This window comes from Typopeltis vanoorti, chromosome 13 (genome assembly GCF_054136105.1).
Source record: "Typopeltis vanoorti isolate ZY-2024b chromosome 13, IOZ_Tvanoo_1.0, whole genome shotgun sequence".
Taxonomy (NCBI): Eukaryota; Metazoa; Arthropoda; class Arachnida; order Uropygi; family Thelyphonidae; genus Typopeltis; species Typopeltis vanoorti.
Window position 1 is genome coordinate 104,087,801 of NC_143561.1, and position 26,724 is coordinate 104,114,524.

General features: G+C 34.4%; 1 protein-coding gene across 2 annotated transcripts in view; it reads left to right on the top strand.

The window, feature by feature from the left end:
* The window catches only part of LOC150100428 (protein fem-1 homolog C), a 50,678-nt gene extending 25,716 nt beyond the window's left edge, over positions 1 to 24,962 (top strand). Inside the window, exons 3-5 of one of the 2 annotated variants that reach the window (XR_016549253.1) lie at positions 9,334 to 9,667; positions 20,223 to 21,604; positions 24,765 to 24,962. Coding sequence is in view for 1 of the 2 variants with exons in the window: in XM_090402837.1 (XP_090258963.1) it covers positions 9,334 to 9,667; positions 20,223 to 21,550 (1,662 nt within the window). In the remaining variant the exon portion in view is untranslated. Of the gene's footprint in view, positions 1 to 9,333; positions 9,668 to 20,222 lie in introns of both variants that reach the window. The other variant, XM_090402837.1, reaches the window with a different exon arrangement.
* The last annotated feature ends 1,762 nt before the right edge of the window (positions 24,963 to 26,724 follow it).

The following is a 26,724-nucleotide window of genomic DNA, read 5'->3' on the forward strand; positions in this document are numbered from 1 at the left end:
TTTTCTCCCTGGTGCAGGACACCAGAGTGTACAGAGGATTTGAAATTGTGATCACCATTTTGTCTTGAGCAAGATAAAATTGAATTTCATATTGAAAAGAAGAACATGTAAGATAATTTTAAAGCAAATAAAAGTTGACAGATCTCAGATGTGAACTGTAGATTAAAATACACAAAAATTATTCAAGAGAAAATGAATTGGAATTGAGAACAGGAACCAAATCTTGGAAATTCAGTGGCAAGACCTGAAGTAAACATTGATTGATTCAGCCACAGAAGCACGTGGTGAGGTTGTACGCAAGGATAGAAAATCACAACTCCATGGAGGACACAGGAAGGTAAAGAGCCAGTGAATGAAAAGTAAAAAGTTCCTGGTGAATAAGTTAGCTTGTACTACTCTTAGAGAATATAGAGACAATGTAAGAAAGCTAAACAAAAGTCATGGGAAAACTTTCGCAAGAACATGGAAAATAAATATCAGGAAGGCTGCAAAATATTCTGGAAGTTGTTGAAAAAGCTCAGAAATGGAGCAAAAAGTGCTGTAAAAGGAATTAGAGATGATAAAGGTAACATGAAAACAGGAGAAAAAGATATCCTTGATGTATGGAGTAATTACTATGAAAAATTGCTAAATGAAACAAGCATTGATAGCACAGTGGTAAAAAACAATCAACAGGCATGCAATCAGGAATACATATCCATACTTGAAGTAGAAAAAGCCTGAAATGTTGGAAGGCAGCTGGAGTAGATGATATTCGACCAGAAGTGCTTAAGTATGGAGGTATAAAAGTGTTACAGTGGCTGCTCTGCATAGTTTAGAAAAGAGGGACGAATTCCAGATAATTGGAGTAGAGCTCTCATAGTACCCATAAACAAAATGGAAATAAAACTGAATGTGAGTGTTACTGAGTGTTCCTGTTAAGATTTATGCAAGTATACTTGAGAAGTAGTTGAAGACGTGGAAGGCTTGGTAAAGAACAAGGTGGATTCAGGCCAAATAGAGACTGTCAGGATCAGATTTTTACTTTACAACAAATAGTTGAGAAATCATGGGAATATAACAAAGATCTCTATTTATGTTTTGTAGATCTGAAAAAGGCACATGAAAAGGTGCCAAGAGAAAAGCTATTCAAAGCACTACAGTTGTATGGTGTCAACACGGCATCATATCAAGCAATACTTAGTCTTTATCTGAGTTGTAAGTTAGCAATTAGAATTGAATTAAGTACAGGAAGATGGTTTAATGTTAAATTTGTGTCAGACAAGGATGTACATTAGCTCCTCTGTTATTCATTATCTATATGGATCACATTATGAAGGAAAGTATTATATTAAACCTGATATCAAAATTGGAAATATTAATTTCAGCTCTTTACTTTATGCAGATGATGATATACTTCTAAATAAATCCAGTACAAGTCTGCAAGATTCTCTGACTAAATTGAATAGTTGTTGTAATAGATATGGTATGAAGGTCAGCAATAAAAAGACAAAGACAACGAAAATAGGTAGAATCATTGAAAATGTCAACTGTGTTGTGAATGGAGAACCTGTGGAACAAGTAAAACATTTCAGCTATTTAGGCACGATTTTTAGTGAAGATGCTAAAATAAATATGGAAGTAGAATCAACATAGCTGGTATGGTAGGAAGTCAACTGTATAAATTTATATGGAATAGGAGAGAAATTAGTCAAAACACTAAATTAGCTGTATACAAAACAGTGTTCAAACCAATTTTAACTTATGGATCTGAGAGTTGGGTTAGAAATAAAATACTTGACCAAAGAGTAGAGATCACATATATGAGAGTCCTGAGAAAGATTAGGGATGCAAACAGATGGCATCAGTAGCAATATCATATTAAAAATGAGTATATTAGGAAAGAACTTGACATCGTTAACATCCATGAATATGTTAGATCCAATCCAGGTGGTATGGTTACTTAAATAGAATGGGAGGGGAAAGTTTAGCAAAACAAGTGTTCTCCACCAGGTTGGCAGGAAAAAGACCCAGAGGAAGACCAAGATTATAGGTGGATTGATCCAGTAAAAAGCACCTTAAAAGACAGAAATATAAGATCTGGTAATGTTGGAGTCTTGACAGATAACAGATTGATTTGGACGAAATTGTTGATAGGAAGTTAATAATGAGGTAAGTTCTTCATGTAGTACTATCATAATACTGTATACCCCTTGAGAGTACATGCCAGTAATTTGATCAAGTGAATTCTACTTTTGCTATGTGCAGGTTGTTCACGACTGTTAAGCGATTGATAGTATCACTTACATGGTTAGACTGATCAGTGGATTCAAAAGGTTGTGTGACTTAGAATGTTACTGATTTTGAAACTGTTAACAGATCATATGACATTTGTTATTTTTACTAATGTATATAATTTTTATGAAAACCTTTGATCTTGAACTTCAAAAGTGCTGGTTTACATTCATAATAAACTTTAATGGAATTAATTCAGCACAAAGAGAAATAGTTAAATAACAGGTTTAATCTTCTCAAAATTTCATCTCTGTGAGAGAGGCATCTTCAGGAATGGTGTTCTTCAGAAATGATGTTCCCAAGCTTTCATTATTTTAATGAAAGCTTGGGAACATCAGATGAGCATTTCGCTGGAAGGTTTGTGAAAAAGAACGCTCTTGGTTCAGATGAGTTTTTTGACTGATTAATTGTAATTAAGTGTATGTTTATATGTAAGAGTTGTAATAGAAGTTGGGCGCTTGCAGTGTTTGTAGTGTGGACTTGTTTGTTTGTGTTTGTTTACAAAATCATTAAACTTACAGCAGAGCATAGTAACTGGAAAGGAGAGATGGCATGGATTTATATTTGTCTCTACATGAGTTGAATTATAATTTTAGTTGTTTTGTGAAATGTGAGGTGTGCTGTATGCATTCATTAAATTATCTCCATGAATTATGGATATTTAAGGTAGGTGGAAGTAGGGTGTGTGTACAAAGTGTGATCTGAATACTGACTTGATGTGCGGTAATGTGTCAGTAACTGAAGGTTATAGCGAGTATGCCACGAGAAGGATGAGGTGCTTGTCTGATAACAAAAGAGCTGCAAAATAATAGTAAAAAAAACAATACAAGTGTACCAAGAATTGAAAAGCAGAGTTCATTTAACAGTAAGGTGGTGAGCGATGTTGACGCTGAATGGGCATTTGTGACTGGCAATTAAATAAAGTGAATGATGGCAAAAAAAATGATGCAAGATTTGAAAGTGTTTGAGTTGAAGATGAAGCAGTAGATGAGATGATTGCAGAGTGAAATGAAGAAAATTGTAGATATGTATGGAAGAGTGAAGAAGACGAAAAAGAATGGTGTTGGTATGTAAGAGGTAATGAAAAATCCGCTGGTGGTGGTGTATGGAGATTCAATTATTAGAGATGTGGTAAATGAGAAGATATGTTAGGTTTGTTTTCCTGGAGGTAAAATTAATATAGGGATTGAGGCATTGAATATGTGGAGTAAGTGAGCAAAAGAGTTGGTACTGGTAATAGGAACAAATGACTTGACTGGGAACAAAAAAAAAAATGCAAGATTTGATATCATGAGGTTGTTGAGAAGGATAAAAGATAATAATATTCAAGGAAAGTTAGTCAGTGTGTTCACAGGTATGACAGTGATTAGGTCCGAGAGCAAAGATTGAGAATGATATGATAGCAGAAATGCGTGAGAAGAAAGGAGTGCAGTTTGTTAATGTGTGAAATGAATTTGAAGGATGAATTGATGGAAGAATGATGGACTGCATTTAAATAGTTTTGGTGTGAGTCATCTGGAGAGACTACTACTGGTTGGAAGAGCAAGTAAGAAGCAGTGTGAAAGAGCAGGAGAGTAAGGAAGGAGATATTGAAGTGGTGCTTATGAATGAAGAAGTGGGTAGCATGAGTGTAGAGAATGAAAGAACAAGTGTGCCAGACAAACTGGGAAAGTAAGTGACTCAGGGTGGACAGGAACACAGCATTAAAAAGGTTGATACTCAAAGAGGGTGTGTGTGTGTGTGAGAGAGAGAGAGAACATGAAGGGAATAGGATGGCCTTGGAAGGTGAGGAAAACAGTGTTTGCTTTGAAGACATTGCTTCTTGGAAGAGTATAGAGGGAAAAAAATGGCACGAGGAAGGTATGGAGAATGCACACCTAATAAGTGGTATTAGAGAAATTTGTTATAGATCCAGGAATGAGCTGTTATGTTGGTATACGAATGCTGGAAGTATCAGAAACAAGGGGAAATGAAATAGTTGCATTGATTGAGCTTGTTCACCCAAAACCTTTTGAAATAAGTAAGACATAGTTGGACAAGGATGACATCTTGACATGAATAGGTGGAAGATTATAAAGTATTTTGTGAAGATAGAAAGGGTAAAAGAGGAGGTGGAGTGCTATTGATGATAGAAATAGAGTTAAGTCCATATAAGGTAGAGGTCCAAGAGGTTAATAGTGGCAGTGGTTTAGAGGCAGTATGGTGTGAGATAAATAGAATGAAATACTTAGATGTTATAGACCTAGTAATGTGGATGGTAGTGACCATGAAATGTATAATCGAATTAGCCAAGCAAATAAGAAAAGGGTGATTTTAAGTGAAAATGTGTTGCTCAAGTTTTTGAGGGACCTACCTCAGGCAGTATGTAACAGAGGGCACACGAAGATTAAGGGTCTTCGATTTGATTATCTCATCATGGGATGTTGTTATAAATGAGGTGTCAAATCATCCTCCAGTTAGTGAGGGTGACCATGAAGTGATTACCTGGGTGGTTGCCAACCACATGAGGAAAGGGCACATAAAGCTAGTGATTATGAGAAGTTCAGGAGACTGCTTGCAGCTGTTGCATGGAATGAGGAGTTTGGTGGAAAGGAGATCAATGTTCTTTGTATGATATTCAAGAACTATCTAGCTATAGATGAATGAAGAGATTAAGTATGCAAAACAGAAGAAAAAGGCATTATGGAGGCAATGTAAAATGAGAGGTAATAATCAATTCCATGAGGATTACAAAGAACAGGCAAGGAGAATGACTCAGTTGGTAAGGATAGTGAAAAGTACAGTATGAGCAGCAATTAGCTAATGAAGCAAAAAAAAAAAAAAGATTATGGAAGGATGACATTGATTGGAGAAAATGGTATAAGAACAACTGCAGCAGTGAATATAGTTGAGATATTTAATGAGCATTTCATAAATGTCTTTCATTCTCATGAATGTGACATCATGAAGAGTTTGAGCTGTGGATGATGAGGAGAGACTAAGTGAGCAAGAGCTATATAGGGACTTGAGCAAACTTGATGTTAATAAGGATGTGGGACTAGATTATATATCACCATGTATTTTGAAGGAATGTGCCAAGGAGTTGATGTCTGCCTTGACATGTTTGTTTAATATGTCTTACATTAGGTCAAGTTCCAAAGAAATAGAAGGAAGGCAAGCTAGTGCTGCTTCATAAGAGAGGTGACAGAATTCACGCATCAAATTATAGGCCTATCTGTGTGTCAGTTGTTGTGGTTAAAATGTTAGAGAGGCTGGTGAGAACCAGAATTAGGTCGATAACAATGGTATTATCTTTGATGGACAGACAGCATGGATTTGCTAAAGGGAGATCATGTTTTAGTAATCTACTTACTTATTACAATAAGGTGACAGCAACATTGGAGATGGATACACAGTAGTATACCTAGACTTTGCAAAGGATTTTGATGGATTACCGTGTGATAAGTTGATAGTCAAACTAGAGCGGATGTTGTTGGATATTAGACTGGTGCATTGGATTGGAGATTGGCTGTCTGATAGGTATCAAGAAGTTGGGTACAGGAGAACAATATCCCAGAAGATGAAAGTCACTAGTGGTGTGTCTTAGGGGTCTCTTTTAGGGTTATTGCTGTTTAATCTGCATGCTAACAATATTGGAGAAGATTTGGATGAGAATATTCAGTTGTTTTCAGATGATGCAAAAGTTAGGGACAAAGTATGAGATGTAGAGCAGATCTTGTGGCCTTACAAGAAGACTTGAATAGATTGAGTGAATGGGCATGGAGTGGGAATGCCAGTTCAATGTTGCAAAATGTAAGGTTTTAAAATTTGGGAAATAAAGATGGGATGCAGAATTTATGTTTGGTGATGATATATTGTTAGAGGTTGGAGGAAGTGATGGTGGATTAGGTTCTAAAATTTAGAGGACACATTGCCAAAATTGTGAGGACAACATAACTAATTCTGGGAATGATGCATAGGACACTAACTTGTAGAAGTAAGGAGATTCTGCTTTCATTTATAAGGGCTTGATTAAGCCACATATGAACTGCTGTGCACAGTTTTGGTCACTAGTTTTAAAAAGGATGAATAGATGTTGGAAAGGGTCCAGAGGTGATTGATGTAGTTTCTGATCTCTAGAATGTTGAATATGAAGAAAGGTTGAGAAGATGCAGTTTACAGAGTGTAGGCCTCTTGTTCTCCCCAATCTCCAACCATAAAATGTATGTAGATTGGGGAGAACAAGAGGCCATCTCTGGAAGCTGTAAGGAGGGAATGAGAAGCATGTTTTTTTTTTTTTTTTTTTTTTTTCATGCAAAGTTGTTAATGAGTGGAATGCATTTCCTCAGGTTGTGGTATGGTGTCTGCAGAGAATTTGAATGTGTTTAAGGCAAGATATGATGAGCTGTGTCTGTTACAGACCACCTAGATGAGTCTGACTTCATGTGGTCTTATGATAATGATGATAATTAAAACCTAAAGTGCTATGAGGGGCACCCCCTCTATGGGTGCAGTTTGCTTAACCTTAGCTGTTTGTCAGGAGACCAAATAATTAAAGTTTCCCAAATCTTGGGACATTTAACACAACCATACTTATTAAGACTATTAATGCTGGATTTTAAATCTGCTGATTCTAAAAAGATCCTTTTGTGATGAAGTATAATAGTTTTCGATCTGATCCTGTACATATTCTCAATATCTGGGGCACTTCAGAAAAAAACAGCCAGAACTTTAAAGAAATATAATCTCTGCACTTGTTTCATGCCTCATTTGAAGCTGGCTTACCTTCTCTGCTCTCCTAAGGATCCACTTTGTCCACTCCTTGTTCTCTGTTTACAAAGTTCCTTGTTCTTGCAACTTACCATATTATGGTCAAACTGGGAGATTTGCTAACCTCTACCTAGAAGAACACAAAATACATCTGCCTTCACAATTATGTGTTCAGTCAGGTCTAGCGGACCATGCCTTTGATACCTTGCATAGGACCAGTTGGAATAAAACTATTATGCTTCATGACAGCAAATATAAAATTAAAAAACTTGAAAGACTTCCAAGATTTGGGGAATTTTAATTCTTAGGCCTCTCACCTAATAGCTAAAGCTAGCCAGTTGTACTCATACAGGGTGCCCCTCATACGACATGGTGAAAAAAAAAAAAAAAAAAAAGTACTGAACTTTGACACCCATTTACTCCATAACATATATCTTTGTAGTTATTCAGTACTTTTATCTACTTCTCGTTGTGTGTTATTAAAATTTTAATATTGTATTCCTGAAGGTGTCTCTGTGAAAGATAAAATATTGAAATGATTGAAACCTGCTGTTTCATTATTTCACTTTGTGCTGTATTTGTGGCCTTAAATTTTATTAAGAGCACATTATTGGATCTTTCAGCACCTAGATATGCAATACTGATAGATAATGATTCTTCTATTGCATTGTTGGATAGGAAGATAGTGTCATTAGATGAAAGCATTTATGAAATTGTCACCATACTTTGATTGAACAGAAAGTAAAAACACTGAACTTGTTGGAACCATGAAAACAAACTGAACTGCCTGAATCTTATCGTCAGCAATAGAATTTTTTTACTCTAGTAATAAAAGTTTCTGTTTTTAGAAATAGAAAAAAAAAAAAAAACATGGTTGCTGAAGATAAGATTCAGGCAGTTCAGGTTGTTTTCCTGATTCCAATGAGTTTTTTTTTTTTTTTAAGATTCAAAGTCATATTTGAGATGGTGAAGATTGTTACTACTGCAGTGTAGATGGTTTATTAGAAATGAAGTTCATGAAGCAAAGGAGATTGGCACTTATTTTTGAACTCTTTCTGAATAAACTTAAGAGTTTGTTGCATGATACTAATAACAAGAAGCCTTCCATATTCTTGTACAATAAGTATGAAAGAGACTCAGATACCTACATTGATAAAAGTAATAAGGTATAAGGACTACCGCTAGAATATTTGTGGTAATTTTAATAGTAATTGTGAGCCTTTGTAGTTAAGTCAGTAACAACAGTGTACTTTGGTTTTCAAAATCTGATATCAAATTCCATCTAGAACATGGAATTTAAAATCAGATGTAAATGAATATTCAAAATCAGCTGTAAATCTATAGCAATGCACTAGTATTTTGAGTGGACTAAGTATTTTTTTTTTTTTAATGTATGTTTGTTAATTTGTTTTTTTTTTTACATAATTTGGAAACTGCACTTGAGTCCAAACATAGAACTTTTTCAAGCCATTGCTTGAAAAAGTTCTATGTTTTAAAAGCCATTTCAGGCCTTTATCAAGCAGAATGGTGGTCTCACATTGGGGAGGGATGAAATTCATATCCCATCTAAAAAAAAAAAATTACAAACACCCATGACAGTATTGAAACCCGTGTCCTCTTGTTTGGAGAGCAAGTACTTGAACTACTCAGCTAATCAGGACAGCAAATATGTACAGATTATTATTATTATTATCTAAGACCTCAAGGGAGTCAAGGACTCATCGAGGAAGGCTATAAATCACTCAAACCAGCTATCATACCTTTCCTTAAATTCATTCACACTAGATGCACTAACTACCCCTAAGGGCAAATTATTCCACTCATTCACAGCTCTGGGAGAAAGACCTAGCTCTTACCCCTTTCTTGACTGTGAACAAACTTAACTTCCATGGATTCTCCCATGTTCTCTCCCCACCTTCCGTATAACAAAAAATTTCATCAGTTGAAATCCTATAACAGACCCATTCAAAAGTTTATAGACCTCTATCATATCATCCCCTCCTTCTCCTGCTGCAATCCACATATTCGCAATCTGTCCTCATGATCTAAATCCCATAATCTGGATATAATCTTTGTAACTCTTCCTTGCGCCCTTTCCACAGCTTCTTTATCCCCTTGGTTTTGGGGTACCAAATCTGTGCACAATAATCTAGATGTGATCTTATCAAAGCCTTAATAACCAGAAATTGATGTAGGATATATTTCTTATATTTATTTGAGTGTACTTATTTTAATTTTTAATTATTTGTTGTGGTTGTATGTAAACAGAAAGTCATGATATGATAATATTGTGTAAATATCTCATTCTAGGTTGGTTCTGTAACATTTGAAGGAGAAACCATTGAAGGTGCCCCTCCTTTATGGTGTGCAGCCGCTGCTGGTCATTTGAATGTTGTAAGATCCTTAATTGGCCATAGAGCATCAGTTAACAGTACAACTAAAACAAACTCTACACCACTAAGGGCTGCTTGTTTCGATGGTCACTTTGAAATAGTCAAATATCTTATTGAAAGTGGTGCAGACATTGAAATTGCAAATCGACATGGCCACACCTGCCTCATGATTGCTTGTTATAAAGGCCATTTCAAAATTGCAAAGTATCTTATTGAATGTGGTGCTGATGTAAATAGAAAAAGTGTAAAAGGTAGGTATTTTTATAATAGTTCCTATCATAGTTTATAAAGAAGGTAAAGTATGGGGGTAAATCAGTTTTTGCCAGCATTTTTTTTCTTCATCATTGTCTCATATCATACTATTATGACATTCCAAACATTGTCAATGTGCATACTAGTGTGATGTGATTTTTATGGTCATACTGATATTTATTGGCACATCACCAATGCAGGACAAATTGGTCTTCATATCACTCAATGAGTGCTTGGTGCTAATTTAAGATATAGATAGATTGATGTCCATACATTACAGTATGGGCTGGTTGCCAAAGATTCTCAACCACTGTAGACTGCATTTTGTTAATTTCCAAAATTAGTTTTCGAAATGATGTGATAAGTATCTAAATTTAGAGGTTATGTTGAAAAATAATTTCAGGATTCCTCTTTTATTTGTGTATTTGGACATGTTCTTGGTAATATCATATGTCAATAAATATTGGTAGAATCTTTTGATTTATTTTCATTGTGAAGATAAAATATACAGATTTTCTAATAATTTCTAATAGAGTAGATTCTGGCTAGAATCTAGTACAGAAATATTTTTTAATTAATTTTATCAGTTGTGAATAATTTTTATGGGACTTAATTTTTAAATAAAATTTTTGAAGAGTTAAATATTTCCAACATTGTTATTTGTAGATAAGTCCTAAACAAGCTTGTTTTCAGATTTTGAATATTTCAAATGCTCTTTTCAAGCACTTGTAAAGAGAAAAAGAGGAAACTTACTAAGGCTCTGTGGATTACTGAAGGGTCAGAGCTAGATAACTGGGATGAAACTCTTCCACAGTCCTTAAGGAATGTGGTGAATAAAGAAGTGCAGATCTTCTCATATCTGTACTTCTTTATTCAGAATCCATCTGGATACAAAATAATTAAGGATGTGTTGCCAGTTTTGGGCTTAGGCAACCAAAACTGTAATTCTGTATTGACTTAAAATCACAAACATGGTACAGCATAAACTAATATCATGCAGGTTAGTGTGTTGCCTAGTTACAACAGAGTGCCCTACTCTTGCTGTCAGGGAACCAGGACAAATAATGAAAAGTCAACTACTGAATAACTGCAGACTTTATAGAATTGAGGATGCATTGTGAATATTAGAAACATAAATGCAAAAAAGCTGAAGCAGCATAGAAACAGTTTGTTAACGTAATGTTATTGAGACTGAGAAGACTGAAGTAAAAATGATTTATTCAAGCAATCAGTCCTGTAAGCATTAATCTAAATCATCCATCTTCAAGTTGGACTGGGAAAATTGGAAAAGAGGAACCTAGTTGAAGTTATGAATATTGAGATCACCTAGAAAGTTGAGTTCACAGTTTATGTAATTTGAACAGCAGAGTTACTTTTATATTTATTATATTTTTATATAAAATATTTTTTATATTTTATATTATAATATTATAATAATATAATATTATATTTTATATTATATATTTTATATTTATCATCTAGGTCCACCTACTCACTGATGAGACCTCATAAAAGGTCAAAACTGGTCTGGGTAGTGACCTTCTCTCATAGTGTAGAACAGTACTACATCTCCTAGGAGCTGTGTTTTACATTATGAGAAAATATTAAGGAAAGGTGAGCAGAGCTTGCTCCATCTTTATTACGAGTTGCCCTGGCATTGCACTACCAGGTGTTGGCTTATGCTTGGATTCGCCGAACTTTATATAGTTATCTATTTTCTATATTCGGCATGAAACTTAGATTAGATTTCCTATCTTTGAGTTTCTTATTCGGCTAAGAAATAATGTGGTATTCAATATCCACTTAATTTTGATTACTTTTATATATTATAAATGGCCGAGTGGTTAGTGTATCAGCTCTCCAGCCAAGAGGCTATGGGTTCGAATCCCACCATACGCATGGATGTTTGTGATTGTGAAAATACTACTGGTGGTAGGCAGTAGATGGCATTGGTGTAGATGATGATGGTAGTTGTGGAGACAGAGTTGTAGAGTAGGCACCTTATCCTGATGAGTCTTTGGATTCCTTGGAGGTGTCAGGTAATAATAATAAGATAAATTGGTTCTATCATTTTTTTTTTAATTGTTAAAGTTTACAAGAATACTACTATCTGGCAATAAGACATCTGCAAGGCTCCAGAAATCCACTCACCCTCTTGCCACATCAGTTATCAGAGACAAGTGTCAAGTGAATTATACATCTTATTCTTCCGACACCTACTGAAGTAGGTTTGCAATTGTAATATAGTATTGTCTTAAGCTTATTTTCACAACTCATAACAAGAATTAGAGTAATTAAATGCTTGAAACAATTTACATAAAAGGTTTTTTTAATACTGTTATTTAAAAAATAATGTTGCAGAGGCAAGTCTGTTTGTCAAAAGTGAGTCAGTCTGACTCAACAGTCAGTGCTTCCAACTTTCTTGTTGTTTTTGCGAATTTTATTTTTTTTCCATATCATTGGTTTTTTAAAACATCATCTATAACAATATTTATAAAAAGTAGACCAATACCTTGGACAAGTGAAATGTTTTTGTAGTTAGTAGATTTATGTTGTATTTCTGGAGTCCTGCTTATCTGAATCATCTGTCTTGATTCAAAAAAATAAAATTAATTCAGTTAGTTCTAATCACAAACTTAAAACTTTCACTGTACATGTTTATGCTTTCAGCAGATTTTCTCACAAGAGAAAACATAGTGATTTTATGTATTTCTTTCTGTGTGAGAACAAAAATGATCTGTTTGTATATTCTCCAGAGATAAATCATCAATAAGTGTAATGCAGTGAGGCTAAGTATAAGAATAGCAATTATTTTTGTAATTTAAGTATAATCTTGAATTATTTAGATATTACAAAGGCAGCTGATCCTGAAGGAATTCCATCCATCGTGCTCAAGAAATGTGCTCCTGAACTAATACCTGTTTTCTATCATCTATTCACTAAACTGTACTCAGCCGACATCCACCTTTCAGCATGGAAAAAAGCTCATATACAACCATTTCTCACATCAGTTTTGTCTAAAGTAATGGAGAAGGTTATCAACAGTAACTTTGCCAACACCTTGAGAACTATCTAATTAGTGACCACCAGTATGGATTTTACCAGTCTAGATCCACAGGAAATCTCTTAGCCTATCTTGTGCACCTTTGGATCCATTCCATGGTAAAGTTTGAAGAAATCTGTGTGATTTCTCTTGGCATCTCTAAGACTTTTGATAGGGTCTATTGAGGGCTTCTCACCGAGTTACCATAATTTGGACTGCCTATACTTGTGTAAATGGATTGAGAGTTTTCTCTCATTGATCTCTGTGTGTAATGGTGAATGATGTTCTCTCCACAGACTTTCCTGTCTATGCTGGTGTCCCTCAGAGCTCTGTCATTTCATGCACTCTCTTCGTGATTTATATAAATGACCTGCTCTCATTGCAAACCCTATTCATAATTTTGCTGATGATAATGCACTCCACTCACACTACTCATATGACAGGCTTACTGTGCTCAAACATCTCAGGTTTCAAGATCATCTGTTATAAGTGCCTTGAACACTGATCTCCACAATATCCTTGATTGGAGTGAAAGCAACCTAGTCGACTTCAGTGTTTCCAAAATGCAGTTTTGCTTGTTTTCTTGTAAAAAAATAAAGACCTCAGATCTTCTTCGCTTTTAATAATGCTCAGCTCAGCAGTGAAGACTAAATCTCTCTTCTTGGATTGACTCTTACTCCAAACCTTTCCTGGCACGATTATATCACTTCTATAGCATAACAGTTTCCAAAAAACTTGGTATACTTTTCTTGTCAAGATGGTACTTTTCTGCCAAACAGTTACTTATCTGTACAAATCCTAAATCTGGCGAACATGGAAATACTGTTCTCATTTTTGGGGTGGTGCACCTAAGACCTCCCTAAAAAAATTTTATGCTGTTCAGAAAAGGGCACTCCATTTGATTAATGGCACTTATCTTACAGATTGACTCTCTTCAGCAACTTTCCCATAGATCAGTTTCTGCATTGTGTCTGTTCTACAGATATTTCCATGACCATTGTTCAGCAGAACTTGCATTCATTATACCTCCCATCTCTGCCAGATGTACAGGAACTTGAGCAACAGCTGCTCATCATCCCTTTACAGTTGGACTGCATACTCACTGAACTTGCTACTCCCAGTCATCTTTCATTCGTTCCACCTTAATTCTTTGGAACAGTCTCCATCATGAAGCACTTCCAAAAAGACTACAATTTTCCACAGTTCAAGAAGAATATCAACAGATTACTGTATTCTTGACCATGCACTCATGCAGCAGCTGTTTGCTATAGGCTCCTCTGTCTTTCGTGTGTAGGTTAAAAAGAAAAACATGCAATTAAATCCAGAGCTACAGTTATTTGTCATCAGAATGTTTCATAAGTGTTAGTTCTTTATCACTGTGGACAGTAATTTCCTTCTGCTCTTTCTTTGGTCTTTCAATTTTGAAGTAAAAATTATTTTAATTAAAAAAATAAATATACAAAACTCTTAGCGATATTCTGAATTTTAAGGCACTGAATTATATATGAAGTATAATTCAAAGCACTTGGGATACCTGCTTCCTAGTCATCTGTAATCGTGTTGTCTCCCAGTAATTCTAGCAGTGAGCAATAATTAATGATAATTTTTCAATTCATGAAACTCTAAATTTTGCCCTTTAAAAAAATTTAATTGCATGCACACATGTTATGTAATTTATTTTGTTTTTTATATTAACTGTTCATGTCATATGCAGCTTAATTTTGGCATCATGTGGATATTAAAGATCCAACATTATTTCAAAGCTGAATATATGTAGAAACTTTGGACATTTTAAAATTTTGATCAGAGAGCTTATGAAAATACAATCCTTGTTATCAGAGTTCCCTTAGCTTGCACTACTTAAGACATGAGCATTGCACAAGCATCCTTATATGTGCTTTTCATTAATGCATTGATCGATCCTGTGGAAACCTTTATCAAAATGCACTAATAAAAGGTGAATATATGGACCCTTTGGAACTACTCATGTCAAGTAGTGCAAGCTAAGGCAACTCTGATGCCAAGGGTTGTATTCTCATAAGCTCTCTGGTCAAAATTTTGAAACTTCTGAAGTAATATATATATATATATTAGGATTTGAAATAATGTTGGATCTTTAATATCCACTAGATAAATAAAATGTTTCAATAATATGTTTTAAATAAACTTGTTTCATGGCTTTTGAACATTCTCACAGGTAGTCAAGAAAACTGAGCTTATTCTTTAGTGAATGATAAGTAGTATACATATGTGTCATTCAAAAAAACTGTAAAACCATAAATCATCATCAACAAATTCCTGCCATGTACCTTCAAGGGATGTACAGGATATGATAGTACTACATGAAAAAAATTACATCATTACTAACTTCCTATCTACAATTTTCCTACAAATCAGTCTGTCACTTGTCAAGACTCCAACATTATCAGATCTTATATTTCTATTGTCTAAGGCACTTTGTACCATATCAATCCACCTATATCTTGGTCTTCCTCTGGGTCATTTTCCTGCCAACCTGGCAGAGAACACTTGTTTTGCTAATCTTTCTTCACCCATTCTGTTTAAGTGACCATACCACCTGAGATTAGCTCTGCTAACGCATTCCTGGATGCTGACAATGTCAAGTTCTTTCCTAATATCCTCTTTTTTTAATATGATGTTGCCATTGATGCCATCTGTTCACACCTATAATCTTTCTCAGGACTCTCATATCGACGGTCTCTGGTTTTTGGTCAAGTGTTTTACTTCTGACACAGCTCTCAGATCCATAAGTTAAAACTGGTTTGAACACTGTCTTGTATACAGCTAATTTAGTGTTCCGACTAATTTCTCTCTTATTGCGTATGAATTTATTCAATTGACTTCCCACCATACCAGTTTTGCTGATTCTGTTGTCTATTACTAAATTTAATTTACCATCTTCACTAAAAATCGTGCCTAAGTAGCTGAAATGTTTTACTTGTTCCACAGGTTTGGCATTCACAACACAGTTGAGATTTTCAATGATTCTGCCTATTTTCATTGTCTTTGTCTTTTTTATTGCTGACCTTCATACCATATCTATTACAATAGTTATTCAATTTAGTCAAAGAATCTTGCGGATTTATTTAGAAGTATAACATCATTCTCATAAAGCAAAGAGCTGACATTAACATCTCCAATTTTTCAAAATTGGAGATGTTAATGTCCGATTTTTATGTGTTTAATACCACTTTCCTTGATATTGCGATCCATATAGATAATGAATAACAGAGGGGATAATGTACATCCTTGTCTCACACCAGATTTAACAGTAAACCATCTTCCTGTACTTCTTTCGATTCTAACTGCTGACTCAACTCAAATAAAGACTAAGTATTGCATGATATAATGCCTCATTGACACCATATAACTGTAGTGTATTGAATAGCTTCTCTCTTGGCACCTTGTCATATGCCTTTTCCAAATCGACAAAACTTAAATATAGATCTTTGTTATATTCCCATGCTTTCTCGACTATTTGTCGTAAAGTGAAGATCTGATCCTGACAGTCTCTATTTGCCCTGAATCCAGCTTGTTCTTCACCCAGCTTTTCTTCCACAATTCTTCTCAATCGTTTCTCAAGTATACTTGCAAAGATCTTGCCAGGAACACTCAGTAAGGAAATACCTCTGTAATTCTCACATTCAGTTTTATTTGCCTTTTTTATATGGGTACTATGAGAGCTCTACTCCAATCATCGGGAATTCGTCCCTCTGTCCAGGCTTTCTGAACTAGCAGTGCAGCTACTGTAAGACTTTTATACCACCATACTTCAGCATTTCTGGTCGAATATCATCTACTTGCTGCCTTTCCACATTTTAAGCCTTTGATGGCTTTTTCTACTTCAAGTATGGATATGTATTCCTGGCTGCATGCCTGGTCAGTGTTTTTTACCACTGTGCTGTCATCATTGCTTGTTTCATTTAGCAGTTTTTCAAAGTAATTACTCCATACTTCAAGGATATCTTTTTCTTCCGTTTTCATGTCATTTTTATCATCTCTAACTCCTTTTACAGTACTCTTTCCACCATTCCTAAGCTTCTTCAACAACCTCCAGAATATTTTGCCACCTTCTTGATATTTATTTTCTATATTCTTGCCAAAGTCCTCCCATGGCTTTTGTTTAACTAGTTTTGCACAATGTTTAGCATTCCTGCATTTGTCTCTGTATTCTAAACAAAGATAAATTCACTGCCTCTTTAACTTCCTATGTCCACCATGGAGTTCTAATTTTTCTATCCTTGCAGACAACTTCAAAAAAACCATAAATATAGCCCCCAAATCATATACATAAGCATGCACGTTCAGGTCTCTTTTTTTTTGCGCTTTTGAAGTTATGCAGTGCATGTTTCATTCAAATTTGGGATTTCTCCATTGTAATAATGAACAGCATGTTGCAGCACATTCTGGTGTAACATAACATGTAAGCAGTGAGTGCCCATGAAGTTTAATTTTGCATGTGAGTAGTGTTTGTCTTCTCATTATGGTAAGTCTAAATTTTGCAAATTTTTATTTTAAAGATTTAATTTGGCTCAATAGAGGGAAAAAAGCACCAAGAAAAGCAATTTCTTCGGAAAAGAAAATTGCAATTTTAGATTGCTTAGGAGAGGGATTTATGGCGATTGGTATAATTTTTAATTTAGGCAAATCTACTATAAGAGCAATTAAAAAGAATGAAGTCGAATAAGAAAATCTGTATTTCTGGCACAAAACTAAGTGCCAAATTATCATCATACTCAAGAGATGCTTTATTAATAAAAATGGAACGAGCACTCATAATTTGGATTGAAGAATTAACTCGAAGAATTCCTATAAGTGGTTATTTAATTAAACAAAAACTCTTCAGTTTTAGATCAGGTGAAGGAATTTGAGCCATTACTTCTGCTTCCCATGCTGATAATGAATTTTTGGCTAGCAAAGGATGGCTAACCAGGTTTTTAAAATCGAATGCACTTCATGATGTGAAGTGCATTCGATTTGCAGCAGCAGATGAAGCAGCCAAAAATTTTCAAGAGAAGTTAGCCAAATTATTGAATATGGTGGGTATTTCCCGATCAAGTGTTTAACACTGCCGAAACAGGATTGTTTTAGAAGAAAATACCTAGTCAAACTTGCATCGCAAAGTCTGAGAAAAAAGCAAGCAAAGATTGAGTAACGTTGTTACTTTGTAGCAGTGCATCAGGGGATCTAATGTTAAAACCCTTCCTAGTAAATTGATCTCTAATACCACATGCTGTAAAATGCAAAGATCTAAAACAGATCTTTGCATTTTACATTGGATGCTGCGGATACATTGGATGGCTAATACAAAGGCCTGTGTAACAACTGCTGTATTTACTGAATGGTTTCAATAATTGCTTTGTACCAGAAGTGGAAACATATATGAAGCAAAAAGCTCTCGATTTTAAAATTTTATTAATTGCTGACAATGCACTAAGTCATCCACATTTAGAATATCCAAATGTGCAGGTAGTGTTTTTTCCACCCAAAACAACAAGCAATATTCAGCAATTAGATCAAGGCATAATTGTTACTTTTAAAAAATGTTACATCAAGCACACTTTTCAATTTATATTGGATAAACTGTATCCAATAACGTCAGTTACTGTTAATGAATCATTAACAGTAACTGACATGTGGAAAAAAATTTCTATTTTGCACTGTTTAAATCATGTTGCATCTGCTATCACTAAAATAAGACCACAAACTTTAGATGCCTGCTGGAAAGCAGCTTGGCCTGGATGTGTTGCAAACAGTGCAACCATTCAAACATCTACATTATTAGCTGAAATCATTACTTTGGCACATGAAATGAAGATTTTGATTCATTTAGGCAGAATGATGTAGACGAATTTCTTGTGGATAATGCCTTAAGTGACGATGATATCATTAGATATCAATTAACTTTAGATATCGTCGAAGATCCAGAAAAAGATAGTGAAGCGGAAGAAAACCCTGTCCCCCTCACTGCAAATATAATTCGAAAAGGTCTTGAACTGTGCCATAAATTGGAAAATCATTTTCTTGTTAATGACACAAATTCTGAACGGGCCTTTAAATTCCAACATGAGCTGAAGAACTATATGTCTGGATATCGTGAGCTGTATAAGAAATTAGTAAAATCATCATCGCAAAGTTTAAACACTAATTACATTGTCAGAAGAAAAAAATCAACACAGAACAAGGGTGAAGCTAATTCTGTTTGTGAAGAACCATACAGATCTGATGCGCTGACTAGCTCTTCTGGTGATGGACGCGATTTCGCAAAGTTTGCAAACATTGCTAAATATTGTCTAATCCTATCCTTCTCGTCCATCCTAGGATGGGTTGAGTCCCCTTCTAATGATTATTGGCATATTAATGTGCCAGTTTGCCACTCCTGGTGCATCCCCTAAGGGCGATATTCACGACTGTAATCCGTGTGTGTTCACAGGCCAGTTTGCTTGCTTGCAGGATGAAAAACCCCAGATAAACTTGGGGGGGGGGGGGGGGGGAACCTGTTATTCACGTCCAAGACCAGCTAATTTGGCTATGGCTGAGGAAGATCCTTAAGCTCCTCATGTCGCCGACGGGAATCGAACCTAGGACACTCCTTCCCCAGGCATATGGTTGCGAAGCGCACAGTCACTAGGCTAATCGTGTGGACTATTGTCTAATAGCGACGATAATTCTGATGAAAAAATGTAAAAAAAATTGTTACTTTTCAATAAAATTAAATGAATAAAGTTTTAAAATAAACTTAGGCATTCTTATTTTCCTGAATTTTTATAAACTTTTTCATGCGATTTTAAGTTTTTTTTAATTCATTGCTTCGGTTTAATGTGGTTTTAGAAAATTATGGAATGTGTCCCTAATTTTTCAATGTAGTTAGGTCTTTTTTGTGTGATTTTTTTATATGCAGTTTTCTGTGGAACGTACTGCTGCATAAAAAGAGACCCGACTGTATGATCATCTTTATTTACTAGACTTAAACAGGATGGAGGGAAAACAGCACAAGTGTCACGAATGAAAAAGTTTTAAGTTAAAATCAAAAGCTAGTGAGCTTACCTTTCAGTTCATTTCTCTTCTTAGCAGAAGGTTCCAGCCAGCATTTACAATCTTAATATGCACATAGGAAACTCATAGAAGGTATATACTATTGTGTGTGTGTGTGTGTGTGTGTGTGTGTGTGCATGCCAGATTCAAGACCCTAATTCAGAACACTTTGTACCAGTTACTGGTTAAAAGAGAGAGTGAGTGAGAAATCTGAAATTTTTGGTGTTTTGGTTGTTAATTATCATATCTTTTAAATGCCCTTATGACAGATAAATGTCTTATAACACAAAAAATAGATTTATTTTAGAATATTGCAAGATTGATTGTCATTTTTTTTTTAAACTACGAGATCTATACATCTAAATTTATTCAGTATGTGTGAAATCACTAAGTTTCTTTACTTACTTTGGATTATAAGTATTGGGATATTCTAATATTCACTTCCTTATTTATAGGTAATACTGCATTGCATGATTGTGCAGAATCTGGAAGTCTTGATATTTTAAAGCTCTTATTAGCAAATGGAGCCAGAATGGATGTTGATTCCTTTGGAATGACCCCACTTTTAGCAGCAGCTGTAACAGGCCATACTCCCATTGTTGAATATCTTATTTCGATGCCTTCATGTACAAAGAAAGAAATGATCGATGCTCTAGAGCTTCTTGGTGCCACATATGTGGATAAGAAAAGAGATATGCTAGGTGCAATTAAGTGGTGGCGAAGGGCTATGGAAGAGAGGTACACAAATAGCATTGTTCCATTGGAAAAACCATTATCTCCTTCTCCAATTGCAGCATATGAAAATGCCACAGAAGTTCGTAGCTTAAGCCATCTTGAAGAATTGATATGTGATCCCGATGAAATGCGAATGCAGGCATTACTTGTGCGAGAAAGAATTCTTGGTCCTGCTCATCCTGATACTTCATATTATATCCGTTATAGAGGTGCAGTATATGCAGATACAGGTAATTTTGAAAGATGTATTCGACTCTGGATGTATGCTTTAGATGTTCAGCAGAGGGTTTTAGAACCACTAAGTCCAATGACACAGAGTAGCCTTCTATCCTTTGCTGAACTGTTTTCTTTTATGATGTCAGAAACTTGGACAAGAACACGCCGTATTCCACCAGTTTCGTTTCCAGATGTACTTGGTGTATTTCAGAGAGCATTGCGAGAGGTGGAAACTGCGATGCAACATGTATCTAAAGTGCCACCAGCAGAGCGTGATTCAAGTCACTTCCATAGGACACTAATTATAGTCATGCACCTTATTGGCCTTATGTGCAGATTACAGCCTCACATTACTACTGAACAAGATATGGAATTAAAACAAAGTGTATATAAATTAGTTAGAATGAATCCTCGAGCTCGCAATGGCTGGACCCCATTGCATTTAGCATGTTTCAGAGACTCATCATCAGTTGGACGTTATCCTGTCTGCACTTTTCCATCACCAGAAGTTGTTGACCTTTTGTTAGAAGTTGGAGCTTGTCCAAATGCAGTAGATTATGACAATAATACTGCATTACATGTAGCTGCTATGAATAAACCTTGTGCTCGAGCTGTTTTTAAAACTCTCTTGAACCATGGTGCCCACTTAGATTTGTGCAATTTAGAACATAAAACCCCACTCTATCTTGCACGCAGTGTCCCTCTTCTAGATGTCTATCCCCTTCGCTACCTCAATCTCCAATGCTTGTGTGCACAAGTAATCAGAAAGTATGTTATCCCCTTTAAAGGATTAGTTCCTAAGAAGCTAGAGACATTCATAGAGGTACATTGATTTGTATTATGTAATCTTGGATGCATATAGTCAGAAAGATTTTGCTGTGTGTAGGTATGTATGTATATCCATTTTTGGTGTGTAATTTGTGCTAAACACTGTTTTTATCATCTTTGCTTAGATGCAGTTGACATATGTTGTACTAAAAAGTTAACTTGTTCATTTTTTACCCTTTCTCTACATATAATTTCTTTCTAAGATATTGTTCTCTGCAGATCTCCTTAATGACCATACCATTAAACCAAAAAAAAAAAAAAAAGCAAGAAAGAAATAAGTGTAATTTATTATTTGTAGCACTAACATGTGAATGCATTGAATACGATAAAGCATAACTATTTTGTTCATATTTCCTAGCTGAATTCTGCTTGTTTTAAATCATATGTTAAAAGAAATTCACTGCTTTTAGTGGCTGCTTAAAACTCATTTGTGGATTTTTTTTTTAACCTTAAGGTTTGATAGGAGAGTTGTAATTATTTACAAATGTGCATAAAGGAACTGCGCTATAATTGCTGTTGAAAAATCTTTAGGTAATCAAGTGTAGAAAAAGTTTAAAAAAAGACTGAGAGAGAAGTTGGTGATTGTATAGTTTTTATATTGATGTACATGTATTTTAATTTTCTAATATCAGTATTATAACAAAAAAATAATAATAATAAATAAAATAATAATCCAGACTATCAGTTGTTCTGAGACCATTTTTAGTAAATGATTTGCAATATAATTTCTTTACAATAATAAAAAAATATATTCAGAAATATTTGTAACAACTGGCAGTTTTTCTGTGTGGATGACAACATACATTTATATAAATACATTAAGATTATTCATTATCAACCTAGAAAGTTTAAAAGAAATTACTGATTCCTTAGTTGATTTTAATTATTAATTTAAAAAAAAAATCAAGTTTCTCTTTACAGTGCTTATTGGACAGTGCAAAAATAGAAACTATTTGATCAGCACTGAGTAGAATAAGTTTGTTATTTCATGCAATGTTTTCTTTTGTCTTTCTTGCATAGTTTTATTTATTATCTTGCTATTTGTTACTATAATATTAGTTAATTGAGTGGAAAAGCTTGAGTTAATTTTATAAAGGAAATATTTGAGTTATAACCACTCGTAAATTATAGAAATTTTTCTCTTCTAGTTCACTGGACTATAATATCTTATAACAAGGAATAATTCTGGTGTTAATATTGATCCATTCATTAGGCAGAATTCAAAACAGTATTACAAAGAAGCTGTTATTGAATAATTTGTCATTAAAATATGCTTACTATTATTCTTTGTGTACATCTGGTGAGCATTGGTCATAACTACCAGATTGAGCAATTCCACTTGTCTTTACTGCTTCTCCTTCTACCATTCAGATATCAGGTTTCTACTGTAAAGGTTGGTAAGAGATGTGCAGACATTACCATGGCATAGTATTAAAGATTGCAGATTAGTAGATAACCTTTATGCACAATTGTATTTATGCAATTTTAACCACCTTAGGTAAGCATATATGCTTAACTTTAATGTCTTCTGCTACTTCTCAGAGCTGTTTTAGGGAAGGAAAAATGTTAGTTTTATAATGAAATTTATGCTGAATAAGCTACATATTTTGCATTATTACCTAGGTATTTAATTAATATGCTCCCTTTTCTCCTTTAGATTTTATATAAAAGAAAAATAACTTAAAAAAAATTTATCATTGGTTTTCACCCATACATCTAAATTTAAAATTCGTGATCAATAATAAATATTGGTAATTCACAACATAGAATGCATGGTACTGAGCAAGGTAATAGAATAAAATATAATTTTGATAGCTGTTCTTCTCCTTGCTTAGGAGCAAATTTACAGTTCACATTCAACAAAAAACTAAGTCTAAATAACAAAAAAAAAAAAAAAAAAATCCAGTTGAATGTTTTCAAGCGGTTAAAAATTCTGAAATTTAAACATTTATTTGTTGACATATCTATAAATTATGATACAAACCTTAAACAGTATTGAAAATAAATTTAGAAAGAGACCAAATATTTGCTATGTTAAAGGCTTCTCTTTTCCTAGATCTACAAGTCATAAGACTTGTTGTACAACTATTTTACTGAACTTAGAAATTTCCTAGTATGTAAATTTTGATAATATGCTTTTTGCTTCCACATTTCCATTAGCACCTCATGTCCTATCCCATTTGACTTATTTTTAGTACTCAGCGTTTAATGGGATCTGTTACATCATGATAACAGATTATGAAATTTATCAAGTATTTTTATTAGAGTTGAAGAAGGTAGGATAAGAAAGAATCATCTTTCTTCAAAAAAGCATTGTGTTAAAACTGATATTAAGATTATTCTCCTGATAAAACAATTATCGTACTGTCAGACAATATAATTGAGCGTGATTCTTTTTTGAGAATTCATGACACTTCTGGTGGCCTTGGAGTGTGTAACAAAAGTATTCAAACCAGATCAGAAATAACTTTCTGTTCAATAAATATGATAATTCCTAACTTATTTTTCCTTTACTGAAATTATGGTACTTCTCTATACTATAATTTCAGCTGGAGATGCTTATTTATTACAAGATAGATTTTGAGAAAAAAGTTTTACTTAATTAAATATGAGGCACTCACACAACACAATTAAAGAAAAGCATTGTGATATAGTATCTGCTTATTGTGTTTGAATTGCCAGTATTTAAACACCAAGTACCATAAAAATATAGTTGTTACTGAACAGTAGATAAGATTTTGCTTCCATCTGTTTCTTGCATATTAAATAATATCAAAATATTTTTGGTAGATTATTTTAAATCAGAAAATAATAGGATTTTTGCTAGTCTGCTACAGGAAATTCACCTAAATATTATCCTAACATAGAGTACAATTTCATACTTTTATAATTTTGCATAAAAATTACACTAGAGTTTAATGATAAAAATTTTGGAAGCCCATTATTGGCATGTGTTATTTGAAGGATTTAGCAAGCCACTACCAAAGGTTTTTAATTAATATATATATAAAAAGCTCAAATGGAAGAGGAAATATACACGTGATAATTCATGTCACCGTATCTTCCAAGTTGCCACCACTGTCATTATAGTAATTAAATGGATTTGGAGAATCTGGTCTTTAGACATATATACATATTTTTTCTTTAACTATAAAATACTTAACTTGAAATGCAAGTTTTAACAAAATAATCAGATCTTTTTTTTTTCTCTGTTGTAGTTACTTCGAGTATTCTAAAAATGTCGATTACTCTTTGAAGTATAAGTCTCCATATTTAATAGGCTGAGAGATTTGTTTATATGTTGAGTTCATATAAGATTCTCCAAACTGCAAAAATTGGTGAATATACCTCTAGCTCAGTGACAGTAACTGGAATGTTAAATAATTGTTAAATAAATATAACAAACTATATTGTTATTATTGTATTTCTCTTATTCTTTATAAGGCTTCTATAACACTATTATTACAGAAATGATTTCCACACATGCACTCAAATGGCTTTTAATAAATTCATAACATAATCAGACTAAAATAAAGTTAATGACTGTTAAATTATTTAAGGAATTTATAACGTATGCTGGAAAATTAATTAAAAGAAACTTTAATAAATACTTCCTATATTTCGGCAATGTCACATTGCCATCTTCATGGGAACATACAAATATGGCACGTGCACGCAGGCACTACAAAAAAGCAAATAAGGCAGAAGATAAGAAACTACTGTTGTTCCTAAAGTCCTAACGGTGCTCCCTAGTGAGCTATATTGGGTTGTCTTGGCCGTTGGTCTGAATTTCTCATGATGTAAGTCTCCCAAATTTTGGGGCAGTTACATGCACCCAAATTTGTTGAGGTTTTTTACATGCACCCAAATTTGGAACGTTTTTTAGAGCTGAGGCTGATTCTGTGAATAATCTTTCATACTTAAACTTGCTGCGGTGTATTACTTTGGCTTTCTTCCAACATATTCTGTGGTGGGTATCTAGAGCATGGTCTGCAAGCCCAGAGTGGCTGTATTGGTGACAGAGTCCTGTTCACATTGAAAAAAGAGGAAAACAAAAGCCTCCCCTTTCTTAGACACTCAAACAAGATGTAGCTGTATGCATCGTGCGATAGTTTCATCTCCTGAAAAATAAAGATACACGTAAATTCAGAAGCAAAAATCCCACTGAGATATCACTCGCCAGCCTGATGGATCCTTGGTTTTCTCTGTTTATAGAAAACCCACCCATACAGGCAGATACATTCACCAGCAATCCCCCCCCCTCACAACAATATGGGGTTATTAAAACACTATATAACAGGACAAAATTAATCTGTTCAGATGAAAATACCCTAACCACTGAACTAAACCACATCCTTAATACTTTCTTAGCCAATCGCTACAACCCCTCCAAAAATTATTAAAATCAGTAAACCACAAGCCCCCTCCCCAATAAAGATTACACTGAATCTATCACCATTCCCTACATCCAAGGTACCTCTGAAAAAATAACCAAAATCCTTAAAAAAATATGACCCGACTTCTTGTTACAGACCATATAAAAAGTTGGCATCCCTTATCCGCTCTACGAAAGACCAACCACTTCTCCTAGACGTACCTGGGGTATACCAGGTCCCTTGCAGCTGAGAACTGTCCTACTTTTGGCCAAACAGACAGGGCAGCGAAATCAGTATTTCAGAATACAAAGACTACCTCCAGTTTCACCAGTACAGCCACTCTGGGCTTGCAGACCATGCTCTAGATACCCGCCACAGAATACATTGGAAGAAATCCAAAGTAATACACCGCAGCAAGTTTAAGTACGAAATATAGGAAGTATGAAACTGCCCCACAATTTGGAAGACTTAAGTCACGAGAGCATCAGCCCAATGGCCAAGATAACCCAATATAGCCTGCTAGGGGGCACCTTTAGGACTTTAGGAACAACAGTAGTTTCTTATCTTCTGCCTCATTTGCTTTTTGTAGTACCTGCGTGCACGTGCCATATTTGTATGTTCCCATGAAGATGGCAGTGTGATATTGCCGAAATATAGGAAGTATTTATTAAAGTTTCTTTTAATTGATATTCCAGTATACGTTGTAAATTCCTTAAATAATTTAATAGTCATGTTGCCAACATATAAGCCTTTCTACAACAAAGTTAATATTTTATTATTCCATTGGATATGAAAATTCATT